Below are 25,788 nucleotides of genomic sequence, written 5' to 3'. Positions count from 1 at the left end.
TTGATTCCATTATCAGCCGCAATGACTCTAGGAAAGGTAAAGGCATGAGAGAAGCAATTCTGACAAACTGATCGTCATCTAGCACATACTTAATTTTTTTCCATTCTTCTGTATATTATTCTTAGATGCATGAGCTGTTAAGCTGATTGTGTGATACTTCTTGCACTTGTCAGCTACTGCAGTCTTCGGAATTGTGCAGATGATATTTTTCCAAAAGTCACATGGTATGTCGCCAGACTCATACATTCTACACACCAACGTGAACAGTCAGTTTGTTGCCACTTCCCCCAATGATTTTAGAAATTCTGATGCAATGTTGTCTATCCCTTCTGCCTTATTTGATCTTCAGTCCTACAGAGCTCTTTTAAATTCTGAGTCTAATACTGGATCCCTTAACTCTTTTAAATCGACTCTTGTTTCTTCTTCTATCACATCAGGAAACTCTTCCCCCTCATAGAGGCTTTTAATGTATTCTTTCCATCTATCCGCTCTCTCCCGAATTTAACAGTGGAATCCCCATTGCACTCAATGTTACCAACCTTGCTTTTAACGTCACCAAAGGTTATATCGACTTTCCTGTATACCGAGTCTGTTCTTCCGACAATTATTTCTTTTTGGATTTCTTCACATTTTTCATGCAGCCATTTCATGTTAGCTTCCCTGCACTTTCTATTTATTTCATTCCTCAGTGACTTATTTCTGCATTTCTGAGTTTCCTGGATCATTTTTGTACTTCCTCCTTTCAACGATCAAGTGAAGTATTTCTTCTATTATTTATGGTTTCTTCACAGTTACCTTCTTTGCACCTACGTTTTTCTTTCCATCTTCCGTGATGGCCCTTTTTATTGATGTCCATTGTGGTGTCACAAGGCTTAGGCCTGTCCCACCCCTCATTAAAGCGACCAAGACTTATACGAATAATTGTAAGAACAGTTATTATTATTATGTTCTTTAAGTTTGTTTTTGGGTTTTCAGGAGTACTGTGGGAAAAAAGTTTATTTATGTTGCAGACAACGTGGAAGACGTTGCCCAACAATCACCACGAAAGTTCGACGTAGTGGCAAGTGGGCAAGGAATAAAACGAATGCTGCAAACTACCGCGAGCCATGGAAGAGCCTGGGCCGCGAGGGCGTCGAGCTTCCTAGGTCGTTGTTGGACAACATCAAAGGAAGAGATATTCTGCTTTCTCTTTGTAAACAGATCGACTGAGTCTTGAAAGGTTCATGTAAAACATATAGGCGGGTGACACATTAGGTGGGACCCGATGCCTGCAATACTTCCACAGTTAGTAAAAAGTTGTTAAACGGCAAAACCAATAGTTCATCATTTATATAGATAAAAAGTAGTAAAGATATAGGAAAGGAAGAGTTGAGGCGTCAGAACGAAAAGTGATACATCGCTCAGCAATGAAGGAGGACGTAAACAGTGGGTGTTACATGGTGAAAACAAATCAACTGATAAAACAGTAAGTCTGTAAATAAGCATAAAGCCACGTAACACTGCACCATTAATATTCAACTGTACAGCTTACTGAGCTATTCCTTATTGCTGTATCTATAGCCTTAAAGAACTTCAAGCATATCTTGTCATTCCTTAGTATTTCCGTATCTTACTTCTTTGCTTATAGATTCTCCCTGACTAATGTCTTAAACTTCAGCCTACTCTTCTTCACTACTATACTGTGATCTGAGTATATATCTGCTCCTGAGTACACCTTACAATCCAGTATCTGATTTCAGAATTTCTGTCTGATCATGATGTAATCTGACGTCTTCCCATATCACCCGGCCTTTTCAAGGTGTACCTCCTCTACTTATGATTCTTGAACAGAATATTGGCTATTACTAGCTGAAACTTATTACAGAACTCAATTAGTCTTTCTCTTCTCTCATTCCTTGTCACAAACCCATATTCTCCTGTAACCTTTTCTTCTACCCCTTCCTCTACAACTACATTCCAGTCCCCCAGAGCCATTAGATTTTCATCTTTTACGTACTGTATTACCCTTTCAATATCCTCATAGGCTCTCTATATTCATCTTCAGCTTGCGAAGTTGGCATGTATAGCTGAACTATCATTGTCGGTGATCGTTTGCTGTAGATTCTGATAAGAACAACCCTATCACTGAACTGTTCACAGTAACATATGGTCTGCCCTACCTTCCTATTCATAATGGATCCTACTCCCGTTATACCATTTTCTGCTGCTGTTGATATTACCCTATACTCATCTGATCAGAAATTCTCATCTTCTTTCCATTTCACTTCACTGACCCCTACTATATCTAGATTGAGCCTTTGCATTTTCATTGTCAAATTTTCTACCTACCCTACCACATTCGAGCTTGTGACGTTCCACACCCCAACTCTTTCACAAATTAAGTACACAATAAAACATCATTACATCCTCAATCATTAACATAAAAAGGACAGGGGTTGAAAACAATATGGACTCACTCATTCATTCTGCAACCCTGGGCGCTTTTCATCAGCCTTTGCTAGCTGCAGTAATGTGTATGCCCTCCGTGAGCATTTATCATTGCCCAACAAGGTATGCTCTGTATACATCTACGGAGATCACCTGTGATATCCATTCACATTCTTCAATGGAAGGCCATGAGGATTCTTTGAGAGTCTGTAGTGGAATAGGATGATCATGAACACATCTGCCAATAAAGTCCAACACATGCATCATGGTGATTAGGACAGGACTCGCCACCGCCCATTCCATTACTTCAGTGTGGTATCTATCAGCCACTCCATTACTTCATCCTTGCTGACACCCACCACATAGGCCCTAGCATTAGAAGGAATTCAGGGCCACCACCTTAGGCAGCCACCGCCATATGGTCCAACAGGATCTGTTCTACGTACTGCCTGGTGATAAGGTGAACATGGATGACAACAACAAGATCAATATGGCTGTCAATGCTGAAGCCTCCCTACAATACCACAGAACCTTGGCCGAATCTGTCAATTTTGTGGACAACATTTGGCAGGTATGGCTCACTGTGGGCCTTCACACATGAACTTGGCCAGCACCTTGAATCAGAGAATAAATGGACTTGTTTTTGAATAACATGTTTTGTCAGTGACAAAATTGCCAGTTAACATGAGAATGTCAGAACTGAAAGCGAGCTGCAAGTTGTTATTTTTGTCAAATGGGAGACTCAAACAGAATGTCCGTGTCAGAAGGTCCTTTCTCATAATCATTAATTACAGCCTGACTGGACACATTGGCTCCAGTGGCTCTTCTGAGGTCATCTTTCAGTGCTCTGGCAGTATCTCTACAACGTGGCAATGCGAAGACGGCCTGAAATCTGTCTTCAAGTTGGGGTTTTAATGCGTCAGTGACATTGTCCAACTCACCTAGTTTATTGACATATCTCCCTGTACCATGTCCATTACCTATGGATAACACATTGACATCTGCAGCAACACAGCTGAAGGTCCATTTTTGTTGGATCAAACAGACCACTGTTGCACACAACTTGCACTGCGTTAACATTTTTCGGTGTATGTGCTGAGTTGAAATCATCATCCACAAATGACAACTGCCATCTGTGTACCTCACTAGAAAATACTAGGACATCAGTACTCACTTCCTTCTGAGTGGTCACCTGACAATGTAATGCATAGCACAGCCAGTAGATGTGAATGATTTTAATTGTTGCCCAGGTTAAAATAACTGATGATGGTCAAAGTAGAGAGGATATAAAAAATATTTGTATGGGGTGTAGCCATGTATGGAAGTGAAACATGGACAATAAATAGTTTGGACAAGAAGAGAATAGAAGCTTTCGAAATGTGGTGCTACAGGAGAATGCTGAAGATTAGATGGTTAGATCACACAACTAATGAGGAGGTATGGAATAGAATTGGGGAGGAGTTTGTGGCACAACTCGACAAGAAGAAGGGACTGGTTGGTAGGACATGTTCTGAGGCATCAAGGGATCACAAATTTAGCATTGGAGGGCAGCGTGGAGGGTAAAAATCGTAGAGGGATACCAAGAGATGAATACACTAAGCAGATTCAGAAGGATGTAGGGTGCAGTTGGTACTGGGAGATGAAGAAGCTTGCACAGGATAGAGTAGCATGGAGAGCTGCATCAAACCAGATTCAGGACTGAAGACAACAACAACAACAACAACAACAACAACAACAGGTTAAAAGTGAAGTTTTCAAGCCACGCAAATACGATCACAGGTACTGCTTGTATCTAAATAGATTTAACATACCAGATGTTGATACACATGTTCCTCTAATAATTTGAACAGTCTTATTAGTAGATTTTACACAAGCATTTAGTAAAGTCTTGTCTGCTACCAGTTATGGTTACAGATTATATTACAAACAGAAAAAATGAGAATTTGGGAGTGACACTATGTTTTCCATGTCTAACAATGAGAAAGAGGATTTTTTTTAATACTTGCCTGTAGTTCTTGAGGTCATCAACAGTTATGATTCCACCCCTGGCCTGTATATCTGCAGCTAACTTCTCGGCTAAGCTGCCTGTATACAGTGCATCTCCACCTTCTTTTGAGATCACTTTTAGTGTTTCACAGAGCTTATTATGCTTTATGAGAGTACCTTCTGAATAGAACTTCCCAGTTGCTGGATCAATAAATATTTCCCTGAGAGAGTAAGAGACATATGGATTACTTTCCTTTGATTCCTTGTTCGTTCAAAATAGTATGTCTCAGAAGAAAACCAAGTACAAAAAACAGTGATGTGTGTGATCACAGAGACAGACTAAATTAAAAACAGAATCAAGTCAAGCTGTCATTCATTCATTGTTGTGGAATACATCTCATAAATGGTAGCCAAAAAAAATTCTCTATTTTCAAGCAACGAGATATGGCTAATTGCTGAACCATGAGGTTGGGGGTAACTCATATGACTGATGTATTTTTCAGCATTATGTAGGAAAACATGTACGCGTATGGAAAAAAAGAGAGGTAGTCAATATATCCACAGAACAATAAAAAGCTCTTTTTACAGTAACTTCAATTTATGAACTCACCTTAATGTTGGATCTGATTTAACAGCTGCAGCATTGAAAATGAGAGAGTCAGCTTGATGCCTTGTCATGTTGTATCCACTTTCACAAACTGCTATGGCTGGTGCCACCAGATCAGACCAAGGTAGTTTACCATATCTTTTGTATGCCTCCCAATACCCTTTCAGCTCTCCAGGAACACCAACTGCTAGTGCACCTTTGTAGGGAAAAAATGTGTTTGTATTCCTAATGTTTCATTACCAAAATAAAGGAGGAACAAAATAACTGTGAAAAAGGGGGGGGGGGGGGGTAAGGGATGTTGAGGAAGGTAGAGAGGAGGGTGACAGAGGATAAGGGAAGGAAAGGAGGGATGAACACAAAAAAATGTATAAAACACTGCAAACCGAAATGTGGGAACCACAAGATCACCTCCACTATAAAACTGACTATTTGTGTCAATAGTTTTTCTAATCAAATGTAGGAGGCACCAATTTTTATTAAATTAAAGTTTTGATAAATGATTGTGTTGTGCTGAATGGTAGGCAAGCACATAAAGTTTTTGGACAACATCCTTTCTAAAGCCTAAGAGACTAACAGTCCCGTGCAAAGCAAAGTTACACTCAATGATAGATCAATACATGCCCAACTTCAAAGGTTACTTCACAACCTGTGCCATCTGGACCTTGCCAGCCAGTATCACTACCCTCAACTGCATAAATGAGAATTGCCCTTACAACACATCATTTGATCCCAGAATCCCCATTGCCTCAATCTGAAATTAAATCTTGTCCTACATCCACCACCATCCCTGCATCCCCATGCCTCCCTAATTCACTGTAGTTTGATGAATCTATCCATTAATCTACACTCACCCTCCCCCCCTCCACTATGTCCCTCTTCATTCTATCATACCTACTTACTCATCCACATCGCCTATTTCATAGGATAACAAACAGGACTTCCCCTGCCTGCATTAGGACAAGCTGTGGAGTGCCCCATTCCTGCGTTCCTTGCTATTTCCCCCTCCCTAACTGTCGTCATTCTCTCCCATCATTCCGCGTTTCGTTGTACACCTCTTTATCTACTACTCTTGTCACTTTCTCAAGCCAAGTCAGGTTATCTTCAGGATGGAATGTAACAATATTATGAAATGGATAGTTTCTACTCACCATATAGTGAAGATACTGAGTCACAGTTAGGAACAAAATTAAGACTGTCGGGAAGTGAGCTTTCCGCCAATGAGGTCTTTGTCAGCACATGATGGGAGAGGCAGCCGGGTGATGAGGGTAAGGAGAAGGCTGGGGTGGGGAGGAGAGGAGCAGGGGTAGCGGTGGGAGACAGAGTGTGGGTGGCGAACAGCGACGAGGTGGAGAGAGGATAGGGCAGCTAGGTGCAATCGGGAGGGTGGGGTAGAAGAGGGAGGGAGGGGAGGGGGTATTGGAGAAAGAGAGAAGTAAACAGACTAGGTGCATTGGTGGAATAGTACTGCATGGTGCTGGAATGGGAACAGGGAAGGGGCTAGATGGGTAAGGAGGATTACCAATGAAGGTTGGGGCCTGGAGGGTTATGGGAACGTAGGATATATTGCAAAGAGAGTTCCCACCTACCCAGTTCACGAAAGCTGGGGTTGGTGAGAAAGATCCACATGGCACAGGCTGGGAAGCAGTCACTGAAATGAAGAACATGTGATCAGCAGCATGCCCAGCAACAACGTGGTCCCGTTGTTTCTTGGCCACAGTTTGTCAGTGTCCATTCATGCAGAAAGACAGCTTGTTGGTTGTCATGCCCACACAGAATGCAGAACTGTGGTTAAAGCTTAGCTTGCAGATCACATGACTGGTTTCACAGGTAGTATTGCCTTTGAACCAACTGGAGTAGGTGGTGGTGGTGGGAGGATGTATGGGCAGGTCTTTCATCTAGGCCTATTACAGGGATACAGGCTACAAAGGGGTAACAGATTTGTAGGGATGGATGAGGATACTGTGTAGTGTTGGTGGGTGGCAAAATTCCACTGTGGGAGGGGTGGGAAGGATAGTACGTCTGAGATTTTTCATTTCACAGAATGACAAGAGGAATTTGAAACTCTGACTGAGAATGTAATTCAGTTGCTCCAGCCCTGGGTGGTACTGAGCCTCAACAGGAATGCTCCTCTGTGGCCAGATGATGGGACTTCGGAAGGCAGTGGGTGATTGGAAAGGTAAGATATGGGAGATCTGCTTTTGTGTAAGGTTAGAAGGGTAATTACAGACTGTGAAGGCCTCAGCAAGACCCTCGGTATATTCTGAGAGGGACTGCTCATCACTACAGATGCGACGGCCATGGGAGGCTAGGCTGTATGGAAGGGACTTCCTGGTATGAATGGGTGGCAGCTGTCTAAGTGGAGGTATTGCTGGTGGTTGGTAAGTTTAAAACGGACAGGGGTACTGATGCAGTCATCTTTGAGGTGGAGGTCAACATTGGGGAAGGTGGCTTACTGGGTTCAGTAGGGCCAGGTGAAGCGAATGGGAAGAGCAAGTGTTGGGGTTCTAGAGGAATGTGGATAGTGTGTCCTCAACTTCAGTCCAAATTGCAAAGATGCCATCAATGAATCTGAACCAGGTGAGGGGCTTTGGGATTCTGGGTATTTAGTAAGGATTCCTCTACATGGCCCATGAACAGGTTAGCACCATGCAGATACCCACAGCTGTATCCTGGATTCATTTGTAGGTACTGCCTTCAGAGAAGCAATTGTGAAGGAGGATATAGCTGGTCATGGCGACTATGGAGGTGGTTTTTGGTTATCATCATCAGGGTTGAGGGTCACTCCACATCATGCTCATCAACGCCCTGATGAAAAGTCAACATGCAAATCTCATGGGTGGGGACGAAAGCTGTCCCCACATGCAGAGCAGTTTATAACGTATGAAAGTCTGCTGCCCTTCCCCACCAGTTTAGGGATGAGGCCTGACAGTTCAGTTCACAAAATTTCACCACTCTTGTAACACTGGAATCTGTATCTGTGAGGATGGTGGGCAACTCTCCAGCGAGACTGAGGGCTGCCCTAATATCAGTAAACAGAACACATGTAGCCACAATATGCTGAACTGAAAGTGGCACTCTACAAACTTCACATAATGGTGGACCCTCCCGCCGGAGGAGGAAGCCATGTGTGAAAGGGCTATGCCCAATGCGCAGTCCAATAAGCAAAACCTCCTTCCAGCGGCGAGGCTGACATGAAGTCCACCAAGCCTTTGCGGTCGATTTGAGCGACCGAGTTTGTTGTCTGTCACCTGCAACCGTTGTCTCCTACTGACGCATGATGCATCTGTCAGAAAATGAGATAATGGCATGCAACGGGAAGGGACATTGATGGACCGCACCATCCCAACATGCTTCCTTGGCAGCTTTATCAGCCATGTCGTTACCCTGTATCCCAATGTGGCCAGGTACCCAGCAAAAGACCACCACCTTGCCATGGTGTTGGAGCCGCTGTAAGGAGTCACGGATGAGCTGAATCAGTGGGTCTACCGGATACATTTGGTGAAGTGCCTGCAGCGCACTAAGAGAGTGAACAGACTAGAAAACTCTTACAGGGATGTCTGTGAACCCTCTCCAGTGCCATCAGAATGCCATATAACTCCGCATCATAATTTGTAAATTGTTCTGGAAGACACACTTTAAAAACCCTATCTGGGAAAACTGCAGAACAACTGAGAGCATTCTCCTCCTGGGATCCATCTGTATAAATCATGATAAAGCTATGGTACATACTTAAAATAGATGAAAACAAAGTTGTAAAAACCAAATCTGGAGTACAACTTTTTGTGTACTGTGTCAAGCTTAAAATCACTTTGGGCCTCTGAAGACATGGTTTGGAATCCATTGAGCATTGTAAAAGGCAGTGTTCAATAGTGTTACAGCCACGGGCATTAGTGATGCTAGTGTAAAGAGAGGTGGCACCAATAGTGATGAGCAGGGCACCGTGTGGTAAAGGAACAGGAACTGTGGAGGGTCAGTGGAGGAAATGGTTGTTATATTTTACACAAGAGGGTATGTTGCAGGTAAGAGGCTGAAGGTGTTTATCTGCAAAAGCAAAACAATTCTCTCAGTGAGGGCACAGAACCCAGCCACAATGGGGCATCCTGGGTGGTGGGGTTTATAGATTTTAGGAAGCATATACAAGGTAGGAGTGCGGGAAGTGATAGGGGTGAGCAGAGGGATGGGCTGAGGGAAGAGGTTCTGGGATGGTCCAAAGGATTTGAGGAGAGACTTGAGATCCTACTGGATTTCTAATGAGGGCCATTGTGGCAGGGTTTGTAGGCGGAAGAATCTGACCATTGGCAGAGTCATTCTGCCAGGTATCCTTGTGGTTCAAAACGATAGTGGTGAAGCCATTGTCAGCAGGTAGGATTATTAAATTGAGAACTGTTTTTAGGTGGTGGACTGTGGTTCTTTCTGCAGATGTCAGGTTAGTTTGCATGTTGAGGGATTTGAGGAATGACTGTGAGGCAGAGTTCGAGGTTAATAAATTCTGTTAAGATAATAGGGAGTGATTTGAGGGCAGTTCTTCATGTCAATGACTGCTTCACAGCCTGTGTCACCTGGGTCCTTCCCACCAACATCAGCTTTTTCGAATTGTGCATGCGAGAAATCTCCCTGCAATATATCCTACATTCCCATAATCCTCCTGGTCTCAATCTTCATTAGTCACTGTCCTTAGCCATCTAGCCTATTCCCTGTTCCCATTCCAGCATTGCACAGCCCTCTATTCCACCAATACACCCAGTCTGTTTACTTCTCTCCTTTCCTGCTACCCCCTCCCCTATCCTCCCAACTGCACCTAGCTGGCCTACCCTCTCTCCGCCTTGTCCCTGCTCGCTCTGCCTCCACAAGTAGCACTTTACTGTTCCCCACCACTACCCTGTTACCCCTCCCCCTCCCCACCCCAGCCCAGCCCAGCCCAGCCCAGCCTCCTCCTTACCACTACCATCTGGTTGCCTCTCCCACCAAGCGCTGCTGCTCGCAGTCTGACTTCAGCTACCAGAGTTATGGTGAGTAGCAACTACCCTTTTCATAACATTGTTAGTTATCCTTACCCTTTCCATCATTTAATTCCACCCAGAACTTTCAAGTATCATATGAATGCTGAAAGGCGCAGCAATTAGCTTCAAAGAGGCAGTAATTTACTTAAATTTAAAATAATAATTTTTTCTCCAAATGTATCATATGAATGATTGTCACAAGCAATTCTTTCCCCTAATAAAACAAACCGCATGTACATTTTTTCCAGCTGCTTATTTAAGGAGTTAGCACAAACACAATGAGTCGCATCTGTTAAACTGGTACATCTTAGTATGAAGCTGAAAATATTAACAGTTTGGTCTTGCCCACAATAAAGGGTTGTCATATTCATAATTTAGTTGAAACTGGTTGTGTGAATAAAACTGTAAATGACAACTGTGTTGAATAATTTCAGTAAATTAGCATCATTCTGAAAACTGTCTTAGTCAAACACAGGAACAATCTACACCAGTGCAGACATCCATAGTCAGACCTTTGACATTGTCTACATTGATTACTTGAAGATTATGGGATGTGAAGTTTTCCCTGACCAGCGACAGTGTCAGAGATGAAGACAATGCCGGCTATAGCACAATATCTAGACTGGAAAACAACAAAAAAGAAGAGCTAATATTGTAAGTAACATGGGGATGACTAAGCTGCCGATGCAGCAGAGTGATGTCACCGAAATTAGAGCAAAACATCATTCTGTTGAAAACACACAGTGAAGTAATGTGCAAGTCCTACATATGAACGGCTTTACAGCGCAAAGATATTGCAAAAATAAGCAAACAAAGCATGATAGGAGGAGCTGTGACACCAAAGCACAGTGCAGAGTGCTGACTAATTCAGAAAACTAGGGCACATTCAGTCATTCGTGCCACATGATAACATCACTGGCATAGACCAACTGGCACAAATACTATTGACTTCCAAAGCCCAGTTCTTACATCTGCAGCTAACCAGTCCCAAGATGGGAACTGTCATGCTCCACCTGCATTCCATCTTGACGACTTCGATCAACAATGCAACTGCCAGCCCGGTCTGAAGAACTTGGCTGCTGTCACTCTGGCTTTGCCTCCACTGACGAGAAGACTTGCTTGCCTCCTACCATCAGGGCCCCTAGAGGCCTAGCTAACAGTACCTGGGAAACTGCCAAACTATCATCATCCCAGGGGAACACAGTAGCTGCCATTCCCCTACAGTCAGCTTGTACAGAGCTGTTGGGTGCCTTTCTCAGAGTGCTGTATATAACATCAATGAGAGCACTCTGGTAACCTGTTAGCTGTATTGCTCACTACTGAGACCGCACAGGCAATGTCCACAGTGTGTCTGATGAGCCACCTCCTGTTATGTAGTTGCCTGCTGCACATGCAGTTCCATTGCTGCGGTGGCCAAGGCTGAGGCATGCAGGCGTCAATGCACATCAATCTTGCGTGAGCTTCCCCTCTCCCCTGGCTACCAGCAACCTTAAAGAACGTAACTGTGTATCTACGAACAACAAATGTGTATTCATTTAACAGTATCTTTCTGTGCCTTCGGACATCCGACAGATCCCTATCCCGCATTCCTATACTGGCAACCATAGAGGTCCTGACTGGTCCTCTGAAATAAGATTATCTGTTTTCTGTTATGAAGGTAAGACTGCATCTGTGCAAGAGTTATTTCATGAATGTGGTAAAATTAGATTGCCAAGTATAATTTTTTGGCACACACAGTGCAGACAATGTATGACAAACAGCGCAGTCAGAAGAAAAAGTGTAATTAAAATAAAGTTTACTTCTTGCAATATAAATAAACCAATGGTTTGACTTAACGCCATTACTGTAGTGTGTACAGTATCATTTGTTTCTGTTATCCAGCTTCATCTTCATATTCAAAGAAAGCCACCTGTTTGTTCTTAAGATTAAGGTGAATGGAAGTGTTCATTAAAGAATTATGAACAAGGAAAGCCTCTTTCAGAGAGAGAGAGAGAGAGAGAGAGAGAGAGAGAGAGAGAGAGAGAGAGAGAGAGAGAGAGAGAGAGAGAGAGAGAGAGAGAGAGAGAGAGACTTCTTTTTGCACCACTGCATTGCAAACAACTACTACTTAAAAGTGCACTGCTAATGTAAAGCAAAAGAAGTATTTAAACAATTTCCAAAAAAGTTGCTAACTGTAAAAACAACAAATGGCTAATCTGTAGAAAATTTTGACAGCCACTACAATGTTAGCTCTCTTAGTTGACATATCAAGTATTGTGTACTTTACTGAGAGATAAAAAACACCTCCACTGAATCTATCTACGACTATACTGCAAATTCGTGAATGAGCACAATCAAAATGACTACAATGCAACACTTTACCATTTAATTATGGGAAACACTATGAAAGGATGTCTCAGACAGCTTCAAGTACACCTAAATTGTATGCTGATCATTTGTTGGCTTCTTTCAAAACAACTATTTTCGTGTTACCTGGGCTTCACATTGTAAGCCCCTTTTACAATACATAACTTTAAGCTACAAGAAGTATGTACTATTTCCAGTATCTGTGGATATAGTACCCATGAAGCACAGAGCTTGTATAGTCTACATACAGTGGGCAATCAATAAGTAACGCAACACACTTTTGTTCTGAAAGCAGGATGCTTTTATTCAGGATTCTAATACACCATATTATTCCCCATTCTTTTGGCTACAAAACACTACTTTTCAACATAATCTATGTTCATTGCAACAGCCTTACGCCACCTTATTGGGAGGGCCTGTATGCCTGCATTGCATCACTTTGATGGTCAACACTGGGGGCCAGTGTCTTGCTACATCAATAACCTGCCAATCACCCACATACTGCTTCCACACATATAGTCCTTCATTGCTCTTTATGGTCTTCCATTACGCGGTGAGGAACCAGTGGGCGCACACATTTGAGTAGGCCTACCCCAACTGGTGGACGACTGTCAGCACTAGTGACACTCTCCCACTGGACAAACAAAGCTCTGACAATTTGTCCTCTGCTGTGTATAGATTCCATATCTGCAATCCTATATAGGAGGGGGTCCTATGCACTTCACTAATATCACAGAATGAGGTAAGTGTTTTGTAAGCAATCTCATTTGTAGTCTCAAGTGTATTTCACCAGGGTCCTACCATTTAACCAAAGTCTATGACCTGCTTTATCTATGACTGATCCTAAGAAATTATTCCATTTCATATCTCTGTACATTAGAAAACCCATGTATTTTAAAAGTTCATAGAATCCGATTATGACCCACTGATGTTGCCATTATACAGTATGACATTTTCCATTATCTGAACTGTACTATTTTACATTTCTGAACATTTAAACTTCTGAGATCTTGTCAAGATCTGACTGACTATTTGCATAGCTTTTCTCAGACTGTTCTTCATTATATATACCAGCATAATCTGTAAAAAGTCTTAAGTTACTATTAAAATTGTCTGCAAGGCCATTTACATACAGTATGAACAACTGGGGCACATTAACAAAGAAACATTCACAATTGTCAATCTTGATGGAACTTTGTTACAACATACACTAAAGCAGCTTTCAGGCTACATACATCCATTTGCAATAAAGCTGGTTTCTGAAATACAATTTTTTTTGGAAAACAAACTGTACACTATGTGCTGTCAGAGTACTGGCAATATACCCAATAATATATCTAAACATTCATTATTAGTCTAGTTGTTTATTTCACTTGTATTTTAAATTGTTATTTTATATTTTTTTAGTTTACCCATGTATTTTTTTAGTTGCTGCTGCTTCTGTTGAGGATTCAACAAAAGATGAACTACTGCAGCCTTATTACCAATGAATCCCTAATTCTGCCATTTTTAGCGAATATAACCTTATTTTTGTCAACATAAGGAATTACATCATTTTATTTGAGCTCAGTATACGTGAAAATGATTTTTACAACTGCACAAATAGAAGGTGCGGGCAGGTATAAATTATTTTTTAGCTAGTGGTGAACATATATTCATCCAATGAAATATTCAGTTCCTAAATGAAGCTTGTTGCTAAATGCAAAACATTAAAGCAACATGTGATAGTGTTGTCTTCACAAGGCAAAGCTGTTGGGGAAACCACTACTACTATTATTGAGAGATATTTTCTTTAAGCCGTTATTAACTGTCAGCCACTGCAAAACTACCACGACACTACTGCTCGTCACTCATTCTTCCATCACAATATATCCACCAAACAACTCTTCACTTATATGGTCTTATTATGAACAAGTATGCTGCTCATTTTGCAGCCAATGTATATCACCTGGACCAAGTCCACAGTAGCTGTCAGCCACTTGCAAGACTGAGTGATCCGGTTTCCAGTCACATGGAACACAGGGCATTAATTGACAAAGCAGTTTTAATTCTACTCAAACATTACCTGAACTGCACTACCACTGAAGATAGAGGGTTCTTTTCCAAAATACTTTACACTGACTATTCACCACAGTTTGTATAAGTTTCAATACCACTGGAACACAGCATAAAGGGAGGGAAGGAGAGAGCGGGGGGGGGGGGGGGGGGGGGGGCAGGCGGCGTCTGCGTGATGAACTTATCACAACTGCTGTAATTAATCCATAAATGCAACTCTTCAATTTATCTTAAGCTAGATGTACTTGCTGGCTTTGCAGAAATAATGTTACAAGAGATTAATTTTAATTGCCAGTTTTTGCTTTACACCAAACCAACAACACTGATTTTAGTAATATCCATACCTTATTTTTACACTGAGTAGTGTTGCTTCATATCTTTTATGCATGGTTTAATTTAATTGCCAGTTTTGAGCAGTTTTCTCAATTACTTGAGAGCCTGTACTTTTGGACCAACTGTAATACTGACTGTCCCTGTTTGCTCATAAATAGATCAAACACACACACACACACACACACACACACACACACACACACACACACACACACACACACACACACACACACACCCCAAACAACAGGTTTGTTCTTAACATTATAGTATTATATTACAGTTGATAAATTCTCTTATATCATAGAATGGGTGGAGGACTAGCTAGTCATGTATTGAAACTTCCTGGCAGATTAAAACTGTGTGCCCGACCGAGACTTGAACTCGGGACCTTTGCAAGTCTCGGTCGGGCACACAGTTTTAATCTGCCAGGAAGTTTCATATCAGCACACACTCCGCTGCAGAGTGAAAATCTCATTCTGGCAGTCATGTATTGTTTGTTTGAATAATTGTTCAGGTAATTCTTGAACAGATTGAGGAAGATTATTAAATAATTTGTACCCCATGATTTCGTAGCTGTTGAGTGACTGACAATCTGTGGTAAGGAATATAGAGGCAACTATTCCTTCTTGTATTGTGGCTATGTACATTTTCTCTGGTTTTTGTTTCTGGTAATTTCTTCTTTGTATAAATTAGAACATAGTATATGTACAAGTTTATAACAGTCATGATTTTCTGTTGGCAGAACAATGGTTTACAATGTGCCTTATATGCAGAACCAGTAATTATTCTAATAGCTTTTTTTTTGCAGTATTAATATGTCACGTACACAGCTAAAGTTCCCCCACAAAATAATTCCATATGTTATTATACTTTGAAAGAATGAAAAATAGGATGTTCTAACATATTTTTTAGGAACACAACCCATAAGTCGCCTTAACAGGTAAATAACTCTTGACAATTTACCACCAATATATTGTTCATGTTGTCCCCAAGATAATTTATCATCATTGTATACCCCCAAAAATTTGACATAACTTGGATCATCTGACAGAAGCTTGTCTCTAAGACTACAGACCATCTGCTGTGTTTTGTTTTCATTCAGCAGGAATCCATTTGCCTTGAACCAATAGGATGCTTGGTCAATTGTCTTTGTTGCACAAGTCCACTTTTTTACTATGCACATTTTCCACCCTGGCTTATACACTCAGGTAGTTAGTTCACAATGTCTTTTAAAAGCGCTGTTTTAGAATCACTGCAAAGTTATCATCTAAATCTATCTTACATTAAAGTTGAGATGTTCTAGTTGAAATGACACGACTATTACTCTATCTTTCATTTGCGCCCTCAGTTAAGCGGTTGCAACGCAAGGATTGAAGTAAGCAATTTACTTTTTGACTATACTCACAGACAAATATAATTGACACTAAGGCCACCTCAAATAATGTATCCCACATTTAGATTTATATTACATTTGCAAATTCATACACAAGGCATCAACTTTTTCTTAAAAATGATCTGTCAGTCCTCCTGTCATTGGTGAATAGAAAGCTATTTACATAATCTATTCTGATTTCTGTAACTGAAAAATGTTTCTACTAATAAAGCAATTTTTTTCATACTTAATCCCCTTTCTCGTAACAAGGGCACACAATTACATGTTCTACAACATTTATTGACCATGCAATATCCCTTAAGGTAGTGAAAGTTTATCCAATCTCTAAGAGAAACACCAGTAAAGTTAAAGAACTCTGCATGACTTCTTGTAACAACCACATTGTTATACAATTACACAGTCCAACGAAGATCAATTTTTGTTTCATTGCCCACCTGCTATTTTATTAGTAAATTTTACGATATTTCACTCTAAAAAAAAATGAGATGCACAACAGAAAGCAAGAAGTACGTCTCTGGACTTGGCACCTTCCTACTACGCAAGATAGTTAATATGATAAAAAAATGTGATAACTTTAGCCCATACATTATATTAGTCATATTTCATGGATCCCAAGGAGAGGTTCTTTGGGATGTAAAAGATTTACAATAATGAAATGACAAGTTACTGTATCAGTGTTAATTTTAATTATAATCTATAACATTAATTTGAAGAATTTGTGGAAAAAAATACTCTTCACCGGAATATGAGTTGCCCAATACAACTATCTTTAATTTAGTTTTAAAATCTGCTGACATTTAAAGTGAAGGATGATTAATGTTCGTCGTCCAGTGGACAATGTCAAATTTATTGTACTCTGGTACATTGTCGCTTGCATGTGTACTCATATATGACTTTCTGTACTGAAGTTAACTTCCTTGACATCTTTGTACAGGCAGTTTTTGGTCCTAGTGTTATGTTAATGCTTTTTCACTATACTTTTTTGTGAGAAGAGAAATATTGTAATGACAAAAGGTCATTTTGAGTCTCATACAAAATTATTCCATAGCAAAACAGTGAATGGAAATATGCAGAATAAATTAGTTTCTTCATTGTTAAACCTCCCTTTTAATTAATCATGTGTACTGGAAATATTGCTGAACCAAGGTGCTTCATTAATTCTATGCAGTAGTTTCTCCACTGATGTGATCTCTCTCTGCAGTCCCAGAAACTTCGCATGTCTACTTCTTGTACTTCATCGAGAAACTTAACAGCACATGGAGTTCTGTGAGAAGTACTGAAGCATATGCATCAGAGTATGTCAACCAGTCCAGATAATCACAAGAGACCAAAGCACTGTGTTGAAAAACACAGATAAAAAAACCAAATTTATAGATAATTTGCCTTTCTCCGGCTGTAATTCCATACCTAAACATATCATCTATGTATGAAGCAATTGTTCACAAAGGTAGCTTTGTGGTAGAATATTATGAAGCTATCTTTAAGATTTAAATGCACTGTCAAATAATGATACAATGGAGATTTAATGCTTTTACAATATTTTTCTCTTTAGCATCTGAAGTCATGTCTGTCGCCTTCTTATTCATATCTGAAGTTACTGCCTCTGTCAGAAAGTAATAATCAACTAACAGTTCAAATGTGTACTTCCTGCCTCCTCAACCACATCAGGTCTTATGCTCATTTATGGATATTTCTCGACTAGTAGATCTAAAATTTATTTTGATTGTATGCATGTATCACAGTATATTTTTTGTTGTTGTAAAAGATAGGAAAATTGTACTTTCATCACCACAGCAACAAAATGTTTACCCTAAATCTCTTTCCATCAATGGAGACTCCCTGTACATGGTCAGTTCACCTTTGTTAGTTTGCTTTAATCCTACAATGTACTGATATAAACACACCACAATTTAAAAAAGTATTAATGGGATGTATAGATCGGTCCACTGAAATGGCTTGTAAAATGCACTATCCAAGTTTTTGTACATAAGCACCTCACAACTTCTCTTAGAAGTAACTTGTAAAAGGTAGCTCATTGAGACTTGCATTCTCAGGACGTTAGGAGTCACAAATTCAGTTATGAATTTCAGCTGTACTCAACCTGTATGCCACATCTAGAACTCCCTCTGCACCCTCATCTCCATTAACAACACACAAAGTATTTCTGCCTAATGCTTATTTAAGGACCATAACGGATTAATTATTGTGCCTTTGACTTACCTGGCATAATTTATCATTCAATAGTTCTCTCCTTTACCTGTCAAATGTATTCTGAAACTTCGAGCATGCCAGCAAAAAAAAGAAAAAAAATTGAAAGACAAAAGAGTAATTTTCCTCCTAAACCCATTATTACACAATTCTACTTGGGTATATCCACTTACTTGACTCAAAACATGTCCTTTAAAATTAAACTGTCACAACCTAAAATAACTGGATCCATACATAGACGTACATTCTACTTCACTGACCTCATTGGAAAGTTTATTTAACATTACAGTTGATTATGATTTTTACTACCACTCGCTGACATTGAACAAGGAAGACTCAAAACCACGACATTTTGAGGATAGGTTCTTCAAGGAACTAATATATTATTGCAATACAAACCAGCACTTCAGTGTTAATATTGCTTGACAGTCGTATGGGATAACGAACGAGTTAATTTTCGACAGAACACCTAACAAACCAATAATATGACATTCATTTGTGTGTCAGATCGACATATCTACATTACCTGGAGAAGAAAATTGGCTGTAGATAGCGTTCCAAGACAGAACAAATCAAGTATTTCTCAACGAATTATTCATTTTAAATTCACAATTACCTATTTGGCTCTTGCTCTCGTCGTCGTACAGTTCTTCTCGGACTTGCGCTGGAGCTGTTTCACGAGCATTGAGCGTAACAGCAGTTTTGTTTATGTACAATGTCATCAGGAAACCACCACCAAGACCCATACTCTGACAGTTCACAACTCCATTGCAAAACAAAGTTGCTATTGCTGCATCAACCACAGATCCATTCTTCAGAAGAATATCTCTACAAAAATCAAAAAAATGCATTCACAATGGACTATGCAACATTAATAACACGCACTTAAAAAAAAAAATCAAGAGACAATGCATAACTAATTTGTATGCAAGATAAACATGTCCAAATGAGGTACAGAAAATTTTAAACCAGTCCACGAAAATGAGGACCAACCGCAGCACTGCAAATAACCTGGCAACATTCTATACATCCAAGAGCAACGAAATCAGAACGAATGAAATAATAAACAAAGATACATTTCAACAATAAATTTAATTTACAGAATTACAATACGAAGCTTGCACAAACAAGACAAATCACTTTAAGTCTTTTCCCAAAACAAAGGAAAACAGTTCATGACACGAAATAAAATTAAATAAGTCCCTTCGTACACAAAGGCAAAAAACGTCGACATGACTAAGGCGAGGCACAGTTCTCACTCCACTGATTTTTCCGCTTTCTGATGGACGCAGCAAATTTCAAGTAACTGTGGGAACATCACTTCCACTCCGAACACTTCCACATTGTTCTACTCAAGTCCACTTTCTTAATACCGAAGAATATACTCAGTCCGAAGAGTTCCAAATTACACGTCACTGGACTTTCGCGCCGCCAGTTTTTGCAGGTTCCTTCTTCTTCTGCTCCGCATTCTGTAGCTTCGTAACAATCTTCCTTGAATGTCCGCAAGGATCGAAATGGTTTGTGTGTTCACTAGCTTCTTTCTTCGTACGCTGTTTTCCGCTATGGCCCGAATATATATGCTTATCGTATTCGTAGTTGTAATGCTCGTATTCGTCAAAATGGCTTTCAGACATATTGAATACCAAAACTTAAAGTAACTTGGCTGTAACGACTTAAAACCACAACGGTTGCCCACAGAATAAACGCTGCTCGTGCTTGCCGCTGCAGCTATTTCAAGCTTCTGTGGCGCATGCGTCAGCGGTTTGCCACTGGGTCCCCCGCTTCTGATTGGTGGAGAAAAGAAAGTTACATAAAACTTTAGAAAGCTTCAATAGAGCTGCTTCAGTTTTATTTTCATGTATGAATATTTGAAATACACTGATTCTCGTTAGTAGTTGATAATATTATTACAATATATAAATAGGTCGTAAAAATGTTTCGGTCTTTCCCCCACCACACGCTTCCCCGGTGAAGGCGCGAGTTCCCCTCTTCCACTTACAGTGTTGAGCATCGTGTGTACTTGCAGAGCAGATAGTTACTGCGTACTCAAATCATGTTACTCTAAAAAACGCTTTCTACCACTGAGCGTTTTTTTTTCTCTGTTGCTGATGGCTTAATAATAAAACGTAACTACAGCATTGTTCTTGAAATCTACTTCTAAAAACCGAAAAAACAGTTCACAACTACTGATGATACAAAGTGTGTGTGTGTGTGTGTGTGTGTGTGTGTGTGTGTGTGTTTTTAAAGATTGGGGACTTCAGTAAACAACTCTTCGAAGTGGTAATCGTTAATAGGCCGCCAGGTAATTACCAAATACAGCTATTACTTACTTACGATTTCCTCACACCACTGATAATTATGATAACTGTGTAAATATTTTTACAAGTGTGATGCGCAAGTTATGACAGTATCGTGTGGTTCAAGTGACGAACATTATCTGACGTGGGCAGACAAAAAAGCAAATCTAACGGCTCTCCAAGATCTTTGTGGACTGCTAGAGCTATCCCATTTCACCAGCACGCTACAGAAAAAAGAAAATACAAATAACTTTTTATACACTCGTATTTATAGTTTGGTCAGTTACCTACAAGTTTCGTTCCAATATGCTTCTGCAAGTATTCGGCATAGAACCCTTCCTGCAATGGTTGATTTCTAACAGTTTTGGTGCAGGAATGTAGCTACCTCTTCAACCCCAACCCTTGCGCCTTCCCTTCCCCCAACCCATAAAAATCACGTTTCGATTATGGAAACTTCAAATAAACCTTACAAAGGGAAATAATTTTCTACGACTTCGGAACCAATCTCAAGGCCCCCCACCCCCTCAAGTATCTCGCCCTCATGCCCCTGCCCATGTCATCATTATTGCCACCCTTTGTCATGTTCACTGGTGCCGGCGTAGTAGCAAATTACAGTTACGTTGCGATGTAGTACGCGTGTATTATTTTATATCTCCGGTGCCGACTTGTTCAAGTGAGTTAAAAAATTCAAGGGAGGTGCTGGAACGTCGTTCCGGCCGAAATTAGGCCCTGCCTCCCTGATATTAAGTTATATATTTTCGTCTCGAATGAGACTGACGAACATACTGACTCCTCAAACTTCGTGTCAGATTAAAAACTTGTGCCGGTAGTACTACTTTTCGCGGACTAGTGCTCTACGGGCTGAGCTATCAAAGCAAGACTCACGACCAGCCCGTGAGTCTACAGTGATCCACATCGCTGCCCACTTAGATAAGAGTTCCTGGCCACCCATATCTACCACTGTAACATTACATACCATACACTCAGGTACTGTCGAACTCTTCATTTTTCCTCGCGTGTCTGTTTAGCTGTATATTACTATTTCTTTCGCAGCTTTTCTTCCATGACCACCTCATCTACCTTTCGAACTGTGGATAAGCAGTCTCGGCAATATCCTTTCTTTGAAAAGTGCTAGTCCCGCAAGGTATGCAGGAGAACTTCCGCGACGTTTGGACAGTAACAGCTCTACTGTATGTCTAAGAGAGCGGGTCGTGTGTGTCACGCTCGCCTCGCGGAAGGCAAATGTCCCAGGATCGGGTCCCGATGTGTTTTAACTTGCCAGAAAGTTTCAAATCAGCGCACTCTCCTTACAGGGAGAAAATCCATTCTGGATATTGCCATGCGTGGTTTAAAACGTGAGTTTGACGAAATTATGTGAGGTGCCGATGAGTTTACTTTCACGTCAGCACCGTGTAGCGAAGTGTCGCGTTAACACACGCTGCACGAAAACTTGTCAAAAGAATTGAAGGACTGATTAAGAGGCATCAATGGTCTTCGGCACACACTAGAAAGTCCACGCTAGGTCGTAAAGTTTAAAAAATAAAAATATTCGCGATCTCCACTTAACGTAAAGCAGTTATAAATGCGTGAAGTTTAACTGCAATTTAATGCGTCACGGGTTGTGCTTTTCGCCGAGACGAGCAAAGTGAACAGAGATTCAAATAATAAACAGAACAAATAAAAGCAAATTTACCCTCCCAAATATACTTTATTAGGATGATTTCGTAACAGTGTTTCAAGCATGTTTAAACACCTCCACCGCCAGCGCCATGATGTGTGTGTGTGCCGTCCAGGCCACTTCATCGGAAGAATAAACCACATGTAAACATGACACTATGTATTCTTCCGCGTTTGCTGGAACCTCATTCGATTTCGTTTCACGTGGAACGAATGTCAAGCTGTAGCGAGTACAGTAAAGTACTTAATGAGGATACGTTTTATTCTGTGACTTACGTGTACATCGACTCAGCGATAGATAATACGGGGCAACAGCTTTACCGGCGCATTTAACTTTGACAGCACCGGCCAGGCAAGTGATCCAGCTTATCTGCAGTAAATACGTAAAAAGCGACGAGCAGAGAACAACACAGCTATGAATGTCAATTTTTAAACGGAACGAAAAAATACATGGTAAAACTCAGGTTACCACACCGAAAAGCTCTCTATCTTAGCTAACATTGCATTTTAATAAAAAAGTTAAGAAAATTCCTGATTTCAACAAGGGTAATTTTTCTGCAAGAGGTACATGTGGCCTAAAAGCGCACTGCTGGAATTTTTCCATCTAGTTAAATATTGAAGCCACTGAAGGTATTACAGTCAGTCGTCTGGTAATCTCTGAACTGCTTCCATATCGGACTCCGTGGAATACATTACAGTACTATTACGTTGATAACAGGGCGATCAGCAACCGAATCCCAAGCCACCAAGAAGTCCACATTTCCTCCTCCTCCTCCTCCTCCTCCTATCATCATCTCTTATTCTGCATTTTGCCATCATTCGGCAGTGACGCTTCACAAAGCTTGGTGCATTAGTTCCAGTACGTCTGGCAGCTTAGATATCTTGTTATTTCTCGTGACAAATCCCTTAACTTGGCTCCAGATCATTTTTATTCCATTCAGATCGCAGTGTTAATGTGACAACTGCAAAAACGCAGCATTTCTACAGTGTGCGCGACGCCGTAAAAATTGTTTTCCATGTTTCTACGACGTTTTTCACTGTGACTCGTGTGAGACCACATCTGTCCTATAAAACAAGTGGCATAGTCTAACAACGAGTACGTAAGTTTTCATTTTTCTCCAAAAAATGTAATTGTGTAATTTTTCTTACCTTCAAGATCTTTAACAATCTTTTATAAAATATCGATAATTGAGATGTGTATTTGGAACGAAAAAGCAGAATTTTGCGTGTAATTAGAAACTAGAAGACCTGCATTTTTCCTAAAAAAATGATGGTTAAGTATGAGTTAATTAACATGTCTGAACAAAAAAAATTGTAGAACACAACGAACGGGTCTCGAACCGCCATCCACCTGTCCACTCGTTTATATTTCTACCACGCCACCAGTTACGCCACAAAGATTCGGTACATATTCTCAAAAACTGTCAAAGCTGTTTTTCCCTGTGTAATCTCGTGAAAAACATTAACACCAACTTGTTTCTAGCCATTAACGGTGTTTCACTACGAAGTAGGAAGAGTCATCCATTTCTGCTGTATGAACAGCGAAACACTCAGAGCACAAGTAGCGCTTACTGAGATTGTGATTGACACGATTTTTTAAATCAAAATTACGCAGCTAAAGTATGATTAATAGTAACGTCGATGGCTGTTAATGCATCAGAATGCCTTAAAGTTTCATTTACAGTGACATAGTAATAAAATATTTTATACATAAGGATTGATTAAGAGGCATCAATGATCTTTGGCACATACTTCTTCGCTACTTTTGGAACAAAAAGACAAAAACCAACTGGTTTAAAGAAGTACAAATGGATCTTAAAGGGTTTAACATTACCAAACCTCGCATTGACCATAGATAACAGAAGCCGCTGCTGAAGAACAAATACATACAACCGACATTCAAAACATCACAACAGGAGAAGTACGTCATATCTACAGAAGCAATATCACTCCGAGTGAAGTAGGTTAGTTATATCCCTCTCAACATGTAATAGTCTGTGGGGGAAATCCTTCACTTGTTTGAGTATATCCCAAAAACAGGTTCAACAAATTTCCTAGTCCAGGTAACTGAATACGCGTTTTCTTTCTTTTTTTGCGCCTTAAGAAGTTCCCACTAAATGGCCGCATAATATTTTGGGATATACAAAATAACTCGAACCAGACAAATGCCAAAAAATTGTTTTTTCTGTTCCTGGAAGAGATTTTACATTGTTAACATGCAGTTCGTCGTTTAGTAACAAATTGGATAAACTCTGACCTTCCAGATATGGTAACGTATTCTCACACTTTCTTTCATAGGAGCTAACATACACGTACAGGAACCCAGAGTTCGAATTACCTGTAGTAAACAGTAAACGTAACTATAGAAAGTAGGCTCAGAACGGCCATTGCCGTCACGGCATCTTCGCTCTTGATTCTATCACTGATCATTGGCGTTAGTTCATCCCAAGAGTGGAACCAGATATGGAAATGATTACTTTTTTCAACATTTCCACGAAAGTACCTCTGATAACCCGTTTGGCTCCCACAAGCTTCTCTTTTTGAAGTAAATTTTGTGTACTAAGTGCAAATAGCGCGCACTACTTGTACGTTCTGTACTTGTCCATTACGTATGCTTCCTCGATCGACACTGAAAGACATTTTGCGTCATTTCGACGTCACGTGTGAAATGGGGCACAGAGGGACGCAGCATCATAACTTAGAAAATAATAAATGCGTGTCCCTTTGGCAGATGCGTGAACCGGGCCTACACAGCACCAGTAGAAGTTGGGCGTGGTAAGTGTCAAGTCCACTGAGGAACCCTCATGCGCCTCACGAACAGCGGGAATCACAGTCAGTCCAAGCACAGCGGGAATCACAGTTAGTCCAAGAACAGCGGGAATCATAGTCAGTCCAAGAACAGCGGGAATCACAGTCAGTCCAAGAACAGCGGGAATCACAGTCAGTCCAAGAACAGCGGGAATCACAGTCAGTCCAAGAACAGCGGGAATCACAGTCAGTCCAAGAACAGCGGGAATCACAGTCAGTCCAAGAACAGCGGGAATCACAGTCAGTCCAAGAACAGCGGGAATCACAGTCAGTCCAAGAACAGCGGGAATCTCACTGTCGTATTATCTGCGGTGTTTACAGTGGGATCGCGTCCAGCAGAATACGGCAAACGAACCGGTCGGCGGAAAATGTTGCCAGCGTTCTCGAGGGAGGCAACGCATTTAGCGCTTGAGGTTGTGCGGGAGACGTCACAGGCGAATTCTGAGTAGTAAGCGGTAGGATACGACAAGCTAACGTCGGCATTTACGAGGGGCACAGGAATTTATTAGCACGAAGGAACACTTATTACAACTGCGAAAGCTTTTAAAGAACGTTTTAAAGAACATCAGCCGGAATACATAAACGAAAAGTCAGCAACAGGGAACATATAGCAAGAACAATGGGCACTTATGCAGTTTAGGGGGTACATGC

General features: G+C 40.7%; 1 protein-coding gene across 4 annotated transcripts in view; it reads right to left on the bottom strand.

Moving 5' to 3' along the window:
• LOC126094448 (scoloptoxin SSD14-like) overlaps window positions 1–25,788 on the bottom strand; it is a 572,643-nt gene that overhangs the window by 41,663 nt on the left and 505,192 nt on the right. For all 4 annotated transcript variants that reach the window (XM_049908841.1, XM_049908849.1, XM_049908832.1 and 1 more), the window contains 3 exons: window positions 18,972–19,183; window positions 5,024–5,216; window positions 4,434–4,634 (listed from right to left, as the gene is read on the bottom strand). In XM_049908841.1, coding sequence (XP_049764798.1) covers window positions 4,434–4,634; window positions 5,024–5,216; window positions 18,972–19,183 — 606 coding nt within the window. The remainder of the gene's footprint in view (window positions 1–4,433; window positions 4,635–5,023; window positions 5,217–18,971; window positions 19,184–25,788) is intronic.

Source organism: Schistocerca cancellata, chromosome 1 (genome assembly GCF_023864275.1).
Source record: "Schistocerca cancellata isolate TAMUIC-IGC-003103 chromosome 1, iqSchCanc2.1, whole genome shotgun sequence".
In the NCBI taxonomy this organism is placed as follows: domain Eukaryota; kingdom Metazoa; phylum Arthropoda; class Insecta; order Orthoptera; family Acrididae; genus Schistocerca; species Schistocerca cancellata.
Note: the sequence above shows the minus strand (reverse complement) of the source record. Positions and strands in the feature narration are given on the sequence as shown.